Source organism: Tenrec ecaudatus, chromosome 5 (genome assembly GCF_050624435.1).
Source record: "Tenrec ecaudatus isolate mTenEca1 chromosome 5, mTenEca1.hap1, whole genome shotgun sequence".
Classification (NCBI taxonomy): Eukaryota; Metazoa; Chordata; class Mammalia; order Afrosoricida; family Tenrecidae; genus Tenrec; species Tenrec ecaudatus.
The window spans coordinates 30,407,399-30,419,661 of NC_134534.1; the positions used below are offsets into that span (position 1 = coordinate 30,407,399).

The 12,263-nt window shown below is 38.2% G+C and overlaps 1 protein-coding gene across 1 annotated transcript in view; it reads left to right on the plus strand.

The window, feature by feature from the left end:
- The window catches only part of EIF3E (eukaryotic translation initiation factor 3 subunit E), a 42,493-nt gene that overhangs the window by 10,965 nt on the left and 19,265 nt on the right, over positions 1–12,263 (plus strand). Inside the window, exons 4-7 of the mRNA XM_075549361.1 lie at positions 775–817; positions 1,854–1,958; positions 7,860–7,985; positions 8,729–8,853. Coding sequence (XP_075405476.1) covers positions 775–817; positions 1,854–1,958; positions 7,860–7,985; positions 8,729–8,853 — 399 coding nt within the window. The remainder of the gene's footprint in view (positions 1–774; positions 818–1,853; positions 1,959–7,859; positions 7,986–8,728; positions 8,854–12,263) is intronic.

Genomic DNA, 12,263 nt, shown 5'->3' on the forward strand with positions numbered 1-12,263 from the left:
ATAAATTATTATTTTGTCATATCTTGCACTGTCCGACGTCTCCCTTCACCCACTTTTCTGTTGTCTGTCCCCCAGGGAGGAGGTTATATGTAGATCTTTGTCATTGGTTCCTCCTTTCCACACCCGCCCTCCACCCTCCTAGTATCGCCACTCTCACCACTGGTTCTGAAGGGATCATCCACCCTAGATTCCCTGTGTTTCCAGTTCCTATCTGTACCAGTGTAGATCCTCTGGTCTAGCCAGATTTGTAAGGTAGAATTTCTATGATACTTTCATTTTACTGTCTATTTTATAATTTAAAATATAGTTATATCAGAAATGTCATCTCAAAGAACAAAATAACAAATGTGGGTTCACATTACAGTAGGCTAGGATACTGACCTCAGTATAAATATAGATTTTTTTCTTTAATATTCTGATTTTTATCCTAAAGAAACTTATAATCCTTCCCCCTCCCCCCCCAGAACCAAACACTGCTAATAGATACTCATGCTGCCCCTGTGGTTTCCATGACTAACTCTTTATGAGTAGAAAGCCTCATTTTTCACCCTGGGAGTGTCTGGTGTAACTCACTAGGGCACCAGATCCGAGATGTGTAACAACAACTGATTTTCAGTTAGGGATCATCTATTTTATTCTGATGGAAATCTTACCTTTTTTTGTTGAAGTATTAACATATTTAAGGTGACTTAATGTCTGCAATTACTCAGCAGTTGGTTGCATTTATTTTCTTTTTCAAAGTCTCAAATATAATAATTGTTTGTTTTTATTAAGGGATGGTCGCATGTTATTTGACTACCTGGCGGATAAGCATGGTGTAAGTATTATTTTTTTTAATATCTAATATAACTGTTGTAAGCTAATTAAAGACTAGTGCTATACAGGCAGGTTTGACAATAATATATTTTCCAGGTTAACTTAAGATGTATGGTTTATGTATGAAACTTTAGTTCTTTAAAATTGATGTTGTTCCTGGTAGTTCAGTATTAGTTCAAAGAAGTCCTCAAAGCTGATGGCTTATATCAGAATAATTTTACAAAAACATTTTATACTAGATGCATTTTCTGATTAATAAGAAATAAAATTGAATTAGTAACATGCTTAATAGAATTAAGTCATACTTGGCTACCTTGTGGAGTGTGAGTGTGAAGGGCTACATAAACTTTTATATTCACAATCACAGAAATGTTGTTATAAGCCCCTTTTAAACTGTCTCCTGATCTCATTTCCATTGTGTTAACACTTCAGTTTGAAGGTTTGCTTTTAATTCTTTAACTTAAATTCAAGTATAATTTCTCACTCAATGGTTTCAACAAAGGGTTTGCTGACCAATGTACAAGTTGTACTTTCTGGTTTCCCTTTAGATTGTTGAATGGATTTATTAATGTTCTAGTTCAGAGACTTTCTCTTCGATTTCTTCACTTGGAGTTTGCTTCCATCCTTGGTGTTATTTTGGTACGATCTTCACTAAGAGCATTAGTTTGCTGAAGAGGTTATTTGTATAGACTCACAAAATTTTAAGGAAAAATACTTAGGGGATGTATGTGCCTGGTGGTTGGCCACGCTCAGTTATCAGCTATAGAACTCACATCCTAGACCTTTAGCTGCAATGTAAGTTTGTATTACGACAAATTTGTTATTATAATTCATAACTCTTTGAGGTTAAAAACTGCAAATGTTACTACCTGTTTCTAGTGTATACTTTAAAGGTCAAATAACTCTCTGACCATGGTGTTTGTTTTGGGGGTAACCTTTGAAAGACTTTGGGAGAATTACTTCTGGGGAATTTAAAGAAGTAAATGGATTCAATTTTGAAACTTTAAAAAAAACATAATTAATTTTTTTTTTTTTAGTTTAGGCAGGAATACTTAGACACTCTCTACAGATACGCAAAATTCCAGTATGAATGTGGGAATTACTCAGGAGCAGCAGAGTATCTTTATTTTTTTAGAGTGCTGGTAAGTGCTTTAATTTATTTTGTCAACTCACGGTTGTCCAAAACATCTCTAGATGGTACTCTGTAAAAGAAAGACAAATAACTTCCCTGACCAGTAGAAAATAGGACTTGAAAACTCAACGGACATGTAACGCTTCCTTCAAATGCAAAAGTGGGAATTACTAACCTGATATGATTACAGCAGAATTCCTGTCTTGTAACAGACGTTTCATTACACTGTAAGCACAGTCTGTGGTAGGTTCATTGTAGGTACTTAGTAAATATTTATTGAATACGCCTTTTAATTTTCATTCAATATTCTAGACATAAACCTTGAGCTTGTTCTAAAATGTGTTCCTTTCTAGCGATATTTACTTTTGCCCGTAGCTGTCAGAATCTAAAGGTCAGTGATTTCTTTATGTAGTGAATAGATGAATTTAAATAGCACTGCTAGAGCTAAGGAAATACCTGCTAACCCTCTAGTACCCCGCCATCTTCATTGGTCTGAGGAGTTCCTGGATTTTCTGCTTTATGTTAGGGGAAGGAATTATATGAAGTCAAGAAATAAAAACAAATCTTCAAATTGACAGGTTTCTTTCTCTTCCTGTCTTCTGTTGAGGTAACTACCTCTAAGTTCCTTCTACAGTTGCCAAAGTGCCCTTGTTACTTAGGATGAGGATGCACATACTTACGCCTTACTTCTCTAGAAAATAATCCCAGAAAATGGGGACAGACCTCTGAAGACAGGCTGGAGGCATTTGTTTCTTTTCCTTTTGTTTTCTGGTGCCTGTTTCCTCTCTTGTAAAACTGTGTGCCTCACAGAAAAGACATTTTGTGACTGCTACTATTGGTTGTTTTTTAGGAAAGGAAATTGCCCTTTTTTGGGATAAAAGGAGGATTGTTATTAGTAACTTGGATAATTTTGATCCTTAAAAATTAGTCTCCTTAAAGATATAACTCCATCTCTTTAAAGAAACAAACACTTGGTTGATTTAAAAGTTTAGTTTAAAAACACATTTTCCCCCGTCTTGCTTCTGTTTGTAAATGCTTTCTTACACATTAGCTGTGGTTGGCTTGCAAGAGCATTGAAGGGAATCGGCGATGCTAAACTTGTAGTGGCTTATCAGAAAATTCCATCAGTCTTTCTTTGAATATTATGAAGGATTTAGGAGAGCAAAAGTTGATTACTTTGGAAATGTAAACAGCTTAAACCAGGATTGTAAAATCAGAAGCCCGATATGATTACAGGTACATGAAAAGAGTTGATTATTCATATCATTTGTTAATGCTGGGAGTGAATTTTGAGAATGAAGATTTAGTGTCATGTTAGAGTTTCAGCACAGTAAATTTATTGTTGCTGGTCAGGGAGTGAATGTGCCGGGTTGCTAAGACATGGAAACTTAAGGTAACTGCTGGAAAATCCAGATATTGAAGCTCATCTAGCATATCCCCCCTGAAAGCAGGTTGGTGTGGAGAGCCACTGTACTGACATGGAGCCGAGCCAGAGTAGTACGCGTGAGCCTTCTGGGGACTGAGAAACCGACCGCGCTGCTGCCAAGAGCTTTTATCCAGGGCTTGTCACGTGTTCTGGTTTTGCAAGGATCATTATGATTTATACTTAGTTCAAGTGAAAATTCCTATAAGTGCTAGAAATAGACAAAGATTTTGGGAGTTTCTTGTTTACTTTTGAATACACACACGGATCTGAGTTAGTGTTCTGTCTTTAAGAAAATTCTGGGTTAGTTTTAACCTTTTGCCTTTCCCCTAACACCACTCTTCATGTGGAACTCAAACCATTGTAGTATGATGTTTTGGTTAACTAATTTAATTTAATAGAATGGTCTGAAAACAAAGTTTATGTTTTATAGTAAGAGCAGCTAATATGTAGTGACTGATGAGTGTTTAGAAGTTAGGTATAATTTTATTTAATTCCATTTTGTATTTTTGTTTCATGTTTTACCACAGAGCATTTCAGGTAGGAGGGAGTTGGTCACTTCCTATTTAATAGTAGCAGAGCTTAATTTAAAACAATAGATTGATTTACTTCGTTTGCATTAAGATAGATCTATAAAATCTTTGTTTGAAGTTTGTTTATAATGTATAAAATCTTTGTATTTGAAGTGGTAAATATAAAAATTCTGCTCTTGGATTTGGGATGAAAAACATCAATGTTTTGCTTATTTTAATTCTCTAGTAGGCTTTTTCATTTCTGAATTCTTGTGGTTGGTGATTCTTTTAAATCTATGGTTAAGGAAACATAAGCTATGAAAGAACCATTGTAACTGTGATCTGAGATTAGAATTTGACTCTCTGAGTGACCTATTGTAGGTCAGTGTTCTATAAATTAAAGCTCTGTGACCCTAGAATCTACTTTAAGATTTGGTGGCTTTTAGTATATATCATGAATGCTTAAGTGTGCTGATTTTATTGTGAAACGTCTTTGTTTGATTTGTACTATAGAAAATGAGCTAATTTCACGTGAAATAAAGGAGCAGGTTTGGTAGGAATTTCGGGGGCATTTTTGTTTTGGAAGTTGTTAATACTGTTAATTACTTTGTTAAAATCTAGCTTCACTGCACCTCTGGTCTGGCTCCAAAAGATAGTCCTTTCCACCATCAAGCTGTTTGAAATAAATGTAATTTTTAAGTGCTAGGACTGTTGGTGATCAGTTGGGGAAGGGCATGGCTATGCGGTTTTTATTTTTTTAATGTATTTACTTTTTCTACTCGGCTTTTTAAAAAGCCATGCTGGGTATAGTTGGTTATGCATTGGTCTGCTAACCACAAGGTTAGCAGTTCAAACTCACCAATCTCTTGTGGGTAAACAGTAAGCTTTTTGTTCCTGTAAAGATTTGTAGCCCTGGAGACCCACAGAGACAGGTTTCTACTCCATCTTGTTGGGTCTCTATATAGTGAAAACAGAGTAGATGGTAGTGAGCATGGCGAAAAGGGATTCTGAGTACCCAGGACTTAACATTTCTTCCTTGTGAGTGTGTAATGTACATTCAGACCTCCTCGAGGCTGAAGCCAACTAGAGCAGAGATGCCTTTGGAAAGCTTAGGGTCTTGGCTGGTGTCTGGGCCTGGTGAATGCGGCCTGATACTTTGAGATGCACAGGTTTTTATACTTTAACAAATGAAATCGGGAAGTTTCTTAATTGGTAACATCTTACAAGGTTTTTCATTTGGAGAATAAGAAAAAAGTGTACCTTAAAATTGACGGCATTGCAGGTTCAGCAAAATATGCTAATACTGGAGTGTTCTTCTAAGGATCAGACCTTTATCACTTGTCATTTGGGTAGTTCTTATGGATTTTTAAGAGTCAACTTTTAAATGTCTATGACAAATGTGCCTATATCCCTGGGTTACCAAAACCCACTGCCATTGAGTTGATGTTTATTCATAGCCGGCCTGTACAGGGTTTCTGAGGCTTGTTTCCCAGTGAATATGAACTAATAGTTACGGTACACCAGTGGTCCTGTCAAGTAAACATTAGACTGCTAACCTCAAGGTGGGTGGTACAGCCCCACCTTTTGCTTCAAGGGAGAAAAATGAAGCTGCTCCCCTACAGAGATACAGATCCTCGAAAACCCTGCAGAGCGTTGCTGTGGACTGAATTTGACTTTTGGTGGTCATCTATTACGTGTGCAGTTATGACAGTTTATGAAGTTTTGGGAGGATTGCCAAAAGGTGAGACAGAGACATGCACTTGGAGAAGTGGCGCTGATAGCTTTGCTTGGAGCAAGGTTGCCACAAACATTTGATTTGTGAAATAGCAATTAGTTAGCTGCACAGTGCCATAAAACAAGTACGGCTTCATTCCATTCTCTGAATATTCAACAAGTTTTTATTCCTGCTGTTGAACCTTTGACTTAATTGTATTTTTATCTATCACATGAAAGCAAGCTAAAAAGTGTTGCTGCAAAGCCCTAGAAACCTTTGTTGAGCAAGAATACCAAAATGTGAAGCTCATGTTTCTCCATACCTTCCATCTTGGGCATAGGTTCCCAAATGTACTTGTTCTCCTATCCCCTTTTCAGAAAAGTCATTACTCACTGCCTGCCTGGCAGTTAAACATTTTTATACTAGAAACAGGATAAAGTGTAGGTGTCTGCTATTGCAACCCCTTGGATCATTCCAGGGCCCCACAGGTATATGTGTTTCTGATGGTGGCGTTTCCATCTCTCTTGTCCTTTAACAAAATTTCTATGCTCACTCTTCAAAATAGGAATTTACCCAACCTCAAGGGATTCAAATTATGTTCCTTTGAAATGTTCTTTGAGATTTGGAAACAGAAAGTCTGCCAGGTGTATGATGAGGGCTAGAGGGTAAATGGGATGAGCAGTCCTTGCTGCCCTCCGAGAATGAGCAGGTCTATTGTCACATGGAAAAAATGTTCCTTGACACAAATTTCCTGGCCTTTATTCAAACCAATAGTTTCCAATTTTCTTTAAAATCCTATGTACCCAAATCCCATGAACAAGTTGTGTCCTTCTAGGAAATCCATCAAGATTACTCTTGGAATTCCATAAAACAGTCGCCATAACCTTCCAAGTGGACCTCTGCTTCAACTCATCCTTGAGGTCTTCCTGATTCCCTTTGAGCACTTGATCTGTCTAAAAACTGTTATTTATATCGGGTAGTATTCCCATAAACTTCTTGGACAGCTTCAGTGATTTGGGAGTATGTCCACTTGAGCTTGCTCAAAATTTGCTATTAGATATGAACCTCAAATCCCCCCACCCCCAGCAAATGTGCTTTGAGGTGCCATGACAAGTCTTAGATAATGGTATTATTAAGAGCACTTGTCTGATCACAGACATGTATAAATGTTTTGTTTGGAGTGCACCTGTGCAAGTATGAACTGGGAACCCAAACATCTGTATTTTGACTTGTAAATGAGATATGCTATAGGGTTGATCCATATTGTACATGTTTTTAAACCTTCATGACAGTCGGGGTAGTAGGGTCTATGACTGTCCCCTTGAGTTGCTGTCGAGCTCATTCTGACCTGTGGCAACTCCGTGTGCGTGTGAGCTGGTCCAGGGGCTTCTAAGAACACATTCTGTCAAATGTAGATTGCCAGGCCTATCTTCTGCATCCCTGTGGGTAGGTTTGACCTGGGCCAACCTTTTGGCTAATTGTCAGTGCTTAACTGTTTGTGCCATCCAGTTGGCCTGTGTAATAAATAGTAGGTCCAAAATACTTAAAACTCTGAATCCTGTCCATATAATTTGTAAATATATCTCACAGTTAAAACACCATTTAAATGTTGTTGTCGTCGTCATCCTCCCTCTTCCCCCCACCCGCCGTAAATTTTAATTGAGGTGCAGAAATACTCATTTCCTTCTAAGATCCTCACTTGCTTCTGCTGTTTAGCACATGCGGTACAGCGTGTTTGAAACTGAATCCAGAGTGCTTCACTAGTTGTAACTCTGGGCCAGTTGATCACACTGAGCCAGCAAGTTTCCTATCTAGAAGATGAGGATAGACATTTGGGGTGTAGGATTGTATGAAAAAAATGTTTATCATTTGGTACTTAATTCCTCAGTGTTGTTGTTAAACAATAGGCTTGATTTTTGAACACCTCCACCCCCAACTTATATAGCCTCTTTTTTTTTTTTTGGGGGGGGTATCCTGGGAAGTAATTTCTCCTTGCGTTTTCAAAGAGATTATGTCTTGATTATTCACGGTGATGTTAGCAACTAATTTATATGAACCTTAGTTCCCAAAATTTTAGGTGCCTAAAGTTTTTTTAGTTTTGACTGAATTCATATAAAATGGTTTATACCCAAATTAAGGAGCACTCTTGTTGTGGTAAGAACTCTGTTGTGACGGGGGTTGGGGGCAGATAGCTGTCGGTCTAATGTTATGTGGGGTCCTTTGGCGTATTCAGAAAATAATGACTTGTGATTGCTTAAACAGGTTCCTGCAACTGATAGGAATGCTCTGAGTTCCCTTTGGGGGAAACTGGCCTCTGAAATCTTAATGCAGAATTGGGATGCAGCCATGGAAGACCTTACAAGGTTGAAAGAGACCATTGATAATAATGTGAGTTACCCTCGAGTGATTGGTGAATTTACCCCGCAGCCCACCAGTTGGATGTGCACATCCTCATTTCTGGGGAGGAAAGAAGATCACTGTGCACTTACGTAACTAAAATGTTCAGAGTAGCTTTTGACATAGTCAACAAGCTTTAGGGTTTTCACTAGACCTCCTTGAAGGAAACTGAAATGTCCTTAAGTTCTTAGAGTAAAGAAGCCAATTTTCAGTAAATGCTCATGAAAACGGCACAGTATTCTGCTGACCAAAAGATGAGCGCTTTGGACCCAGCAGCTTCTTTGCGGGAGCAAGGTGAGGCTTTAATCTTTGATCAAGATGTATAGTCTTGGAAACCCTGTCGGGCAGTGCTGTGCTGCCTCTCGGGTTGCTGTTAGAATGGACGCAGCAGTGAGTTTGATGTGGTTTATGCAGAAGACCGTTTTCATCTAGAATTGTCTATTTAAACCATTTCTTAGGGGATGTGTACTAAAGTTCTTGATTATAAAATGGTTTTAGTAATTTATTAGAATGATTTAGTAGACATTACTGAATCCCTCTGAGAGCAGTCATAATTTGGAACAGTTGGGGATTATGTAGAGAGTATAAGTATGAGGAAATCAAACTTCAACCATAATGACCCTAGTGCATGTCTCAGAGGGTACTAACTTTTAATTAAGATCCTGCCTCATTGTCATATATTCATAATGCTTTTTCCCCCCATAATTCTTACATGTGCATTTTTAACCCTTCAGTCTGTGAGTTCTCCACTCCAGTCTCTTCAGCAGCGAACATGGCTCATTCACTGGTCCCTGTTTGTTTTCTTCAATCACCCCAAAGGCCGGGATAACATTATCGATCTCTTCCTTTACCAACCACAGTAAGTTGTTTCACTATGTGTTGTCAGCTTTTGTCCTATGACATTGCATGGGATTTTTTAAAGCGTAAATCATACTCTTTAACATCTGGATTTGTTGGCATCTAATCTCCTTTTATATGGTCGATTAATTTGTTAATGAAAACGCTCTAGAAGCATTACTTGATGGACTAGGGAACATGCTGGAGCATAGGCCTGCGGGATCTGAGGACCTTATATTGGAAGAACGGAATCAGAATTTGCGTTATAAGAAGATCCCAGGTAAAGGGTCTTTACATTTAAGTTTCAGAAATATAAGTCTGGGCCATAGTATTTGGAAGAAATAGTATATTCCATGGAAAAATTATTTTTGTATTTTCTTTGCTCTACCAACTAGCTCTGTTTAATAAGAAGAAATTTTCTGTTTTATGAATATAAATTATACTGCTTTGTAGTTGACTAGCAATATGTGTGTTCTAGGGTTCACCCCCCCCCCCCCCCCCCCGAAAAAAACTCCTCTGGGTGGAGCTTTTATAGTACGCATTTTTCCTACTAGGCGAACATCAAACAGCCCGCTCTGAATTCGTGCCTAGTGACTTCACCTTGGAAGGTTTTCTCTGGTCACTGTGAATTTTTTCATAAAAGCCGTTTTACTCAAACCTCTTTTTTTTGTGATGGCCGATTTAAGAGAAGCTTGCAGCTGTAAAATTTTCTTTCCAGCTGAGGAAAAATGCTACAGAAACTGCTGTGATTTTAAACACTGCCTACTAGGACAGTGCTCTGGGGAAAAAACCTCAAGTGTACGAGTGGTTTTATTTCAAAAAAGGTGAAATGTCAATGGTGTGAAACCTTGTTCTGGATGACTGTCATCTTCCCAAATGGATGAAACTGTCGACTCTTCCTGCATTTGGAGTTTGTTCCCCCAGGTCAGACTGTTAATCAAGCTTTCTATTTAGAGGTTCTGAAAACAGTGTTATCAGTGTGCGACAAAAAAGGCCTGATTTGTGGCAGATGGGACTGATTTCGTCACCAAGTCAATGTACCTGCTCATCTCAGTGTGTCAGTTTTGCAAACTGGCAAAAGTCAGCATTCCTCCCTTGCCCCATGCATCCTATTCATCTCACCTTCCTTCATGTGACATCTTTCTGTGTCCACGGATAAAGAGGGACATGAAAGGACCGCGATTTGACGATGAGAGGTCAAGAAAACACAGGGATGTGCTGTAAGCCATCCAAACATGAGTTTGAGAAAATGTTTCCAAGAATAGGATCGCAGATTGGACAAATGTATTAAGTGTAATCGAGAGTACTTTGAAGGTGATAAGGTTTTGTAAAAAAAAATTTCAACACGTAGCTTTGAAAAAAAATCTGTATTTTTGGACACGTGTGTGTATGTGTATAAAATTTACCGTTCCAGTTAAGTTCAAGTGCCTATGAAACTTTTACTATTTCTTTGCATCATTCACTACCATCTAGTCAATTCTGACTCATAGAAATAAGACAGCCTTATGAAAACATGTAGGCCATTTGAAGATGATTTTGCCTTCTCCATTCTTCCTTTATAGCAGTGGTTCTCAACCTCCCTAATGCCGCAATTCTTTAATACAGATCCTCATGTTGGGGTGATCCCCCCAAACCATGAAATTATTTTCATTTCTACTTTATAACTAATTTTGCTTCTGTCCTGTGAAAGGGGCGTTCGACCCCCAAAGGGGTTGTGACCCACAGGTTGAGAACTGCTGCTCTAGAGACTAAATTTTTTTTACCATATTTTAGCATACTCTTTATTTTGGTTCCCTTCCTTGAGTAAGCTCCAGTTATCCATGCCCTTCTTAAAAACTGGGTCTTCAAAATAAGCCGTCTTCTTTAGGTGATATCTAAACTTTGTATGATTACACTGTCACTATTTGCTTGTACTAGCTGTTAATATACTCAAGATTACAATAATGTGTTTTACCAGTTGCATTGCAGTATGCCTTTTATTAATTCTGGCTAATTAAATTTCACACCCGTCATGTAGAACTAAACTTTTGTCATTTGTTAACTGAAATGAAGATTTTATATTTTTATTACATTTATGAGACTGAGTAAAATTGCATTCAGTGGTTGAGACATGCCAATATTAGGCAGATACGGTATAGATAGAAAGATGATTGGTAAATTGTTGCAAGATGTTCGGGAATTGGTGAGTGAAATAACTACTGGTTTTTAACATTGAACATTGTGTGCATCTTCACAAAAAGATGCTTTATGAGAATTTCAAATTCATTACAATTGAGGATATGCTACTCATTCTTTTTAGAAATCAAGCATGTTTTCAAGTAAGAAGTTATTTGCAAAAAACCCAAAACCTTAACATTTAGTATTTCACTGTCCCCCAAATGAAACTTGTGAGGTGGTTATAAATGTTCATTGATAGCCCTAAAATCTGGGGCCAGCCGATGGGCCTACCCTGAATTAACTGTTGTTGCTGTATGCCGTATGTCCAGTTTGCCTTATGGTAACTCTGTAGGACAGAGTAGAATAAGCGCCCTAAAGGATTTGCTTGGTTATAGGCTTTACAGAAAGCAGATTGCCGCGTCGTTTCTCCCATGGAGCTGCTGCTAGGTTTGAACACCTGTCAGCCACCACGTGCTTCCCTACTGCATTGCCAGGTCTCTGAGTGACCAGAAGTTACTCCTGCTGTGGAAACCCATGATGGCTGACTCCAAATCGAAGGCTTACCCGCTGGGTTAGAAAGAAGGAAGGCTCTTGCTGTTTCAGCCATGGGAATGACTAGGATTTGGTTTTCTGTGGAGTTGAGATGATAATAAATATTATAAAAGTGAAGATGATATGATATGCCAGGCATGCACTGTATTATTAAAGGGAAAATAGTTATTCAGCTTTTAAAGTCTTTATGCATTTATTTTCTAAATTTGTTGTTGAGATTATACACAGAAAAAGAGTCACCAACTCATCTACGTGTGCATATACAGTTCTGTGACACTGACTGCACTGTTCAGGTGTACAGCTGTTCTTACCCCACTTGTCTGAATTACCGCTCTCCTGTTAACATCAACTCACATCCCCTATGGTTCTCGGCTCCAGCCAGTCTTTTCTATGGTTTTGTCACTCTGATCCCATGTGGATCATTTTTGAAGAGTATAATGCCCAAGGCAGAAATATTTTCTAGTTAAGTTAAACTATTCTCAAGATTTCAGGAACATTTTATGATTTAAAAATTATCTCAGGACTCAAGTTTCTTTATTAAAATATTGATCAAAGTGTTCAATAACTGGCACTATTCATTTGTTTTGGTCTCATGACCAGGTTGCAGTTAAGCTACACATTTCCACATCCTCCTCCTGTGAACCTCACTCTTCTTCCTGTTGTCCATTGACCCCAAACACGAAAAAACCCTCACGGCCATTGAGTCGGTGCTGACTAACAGAG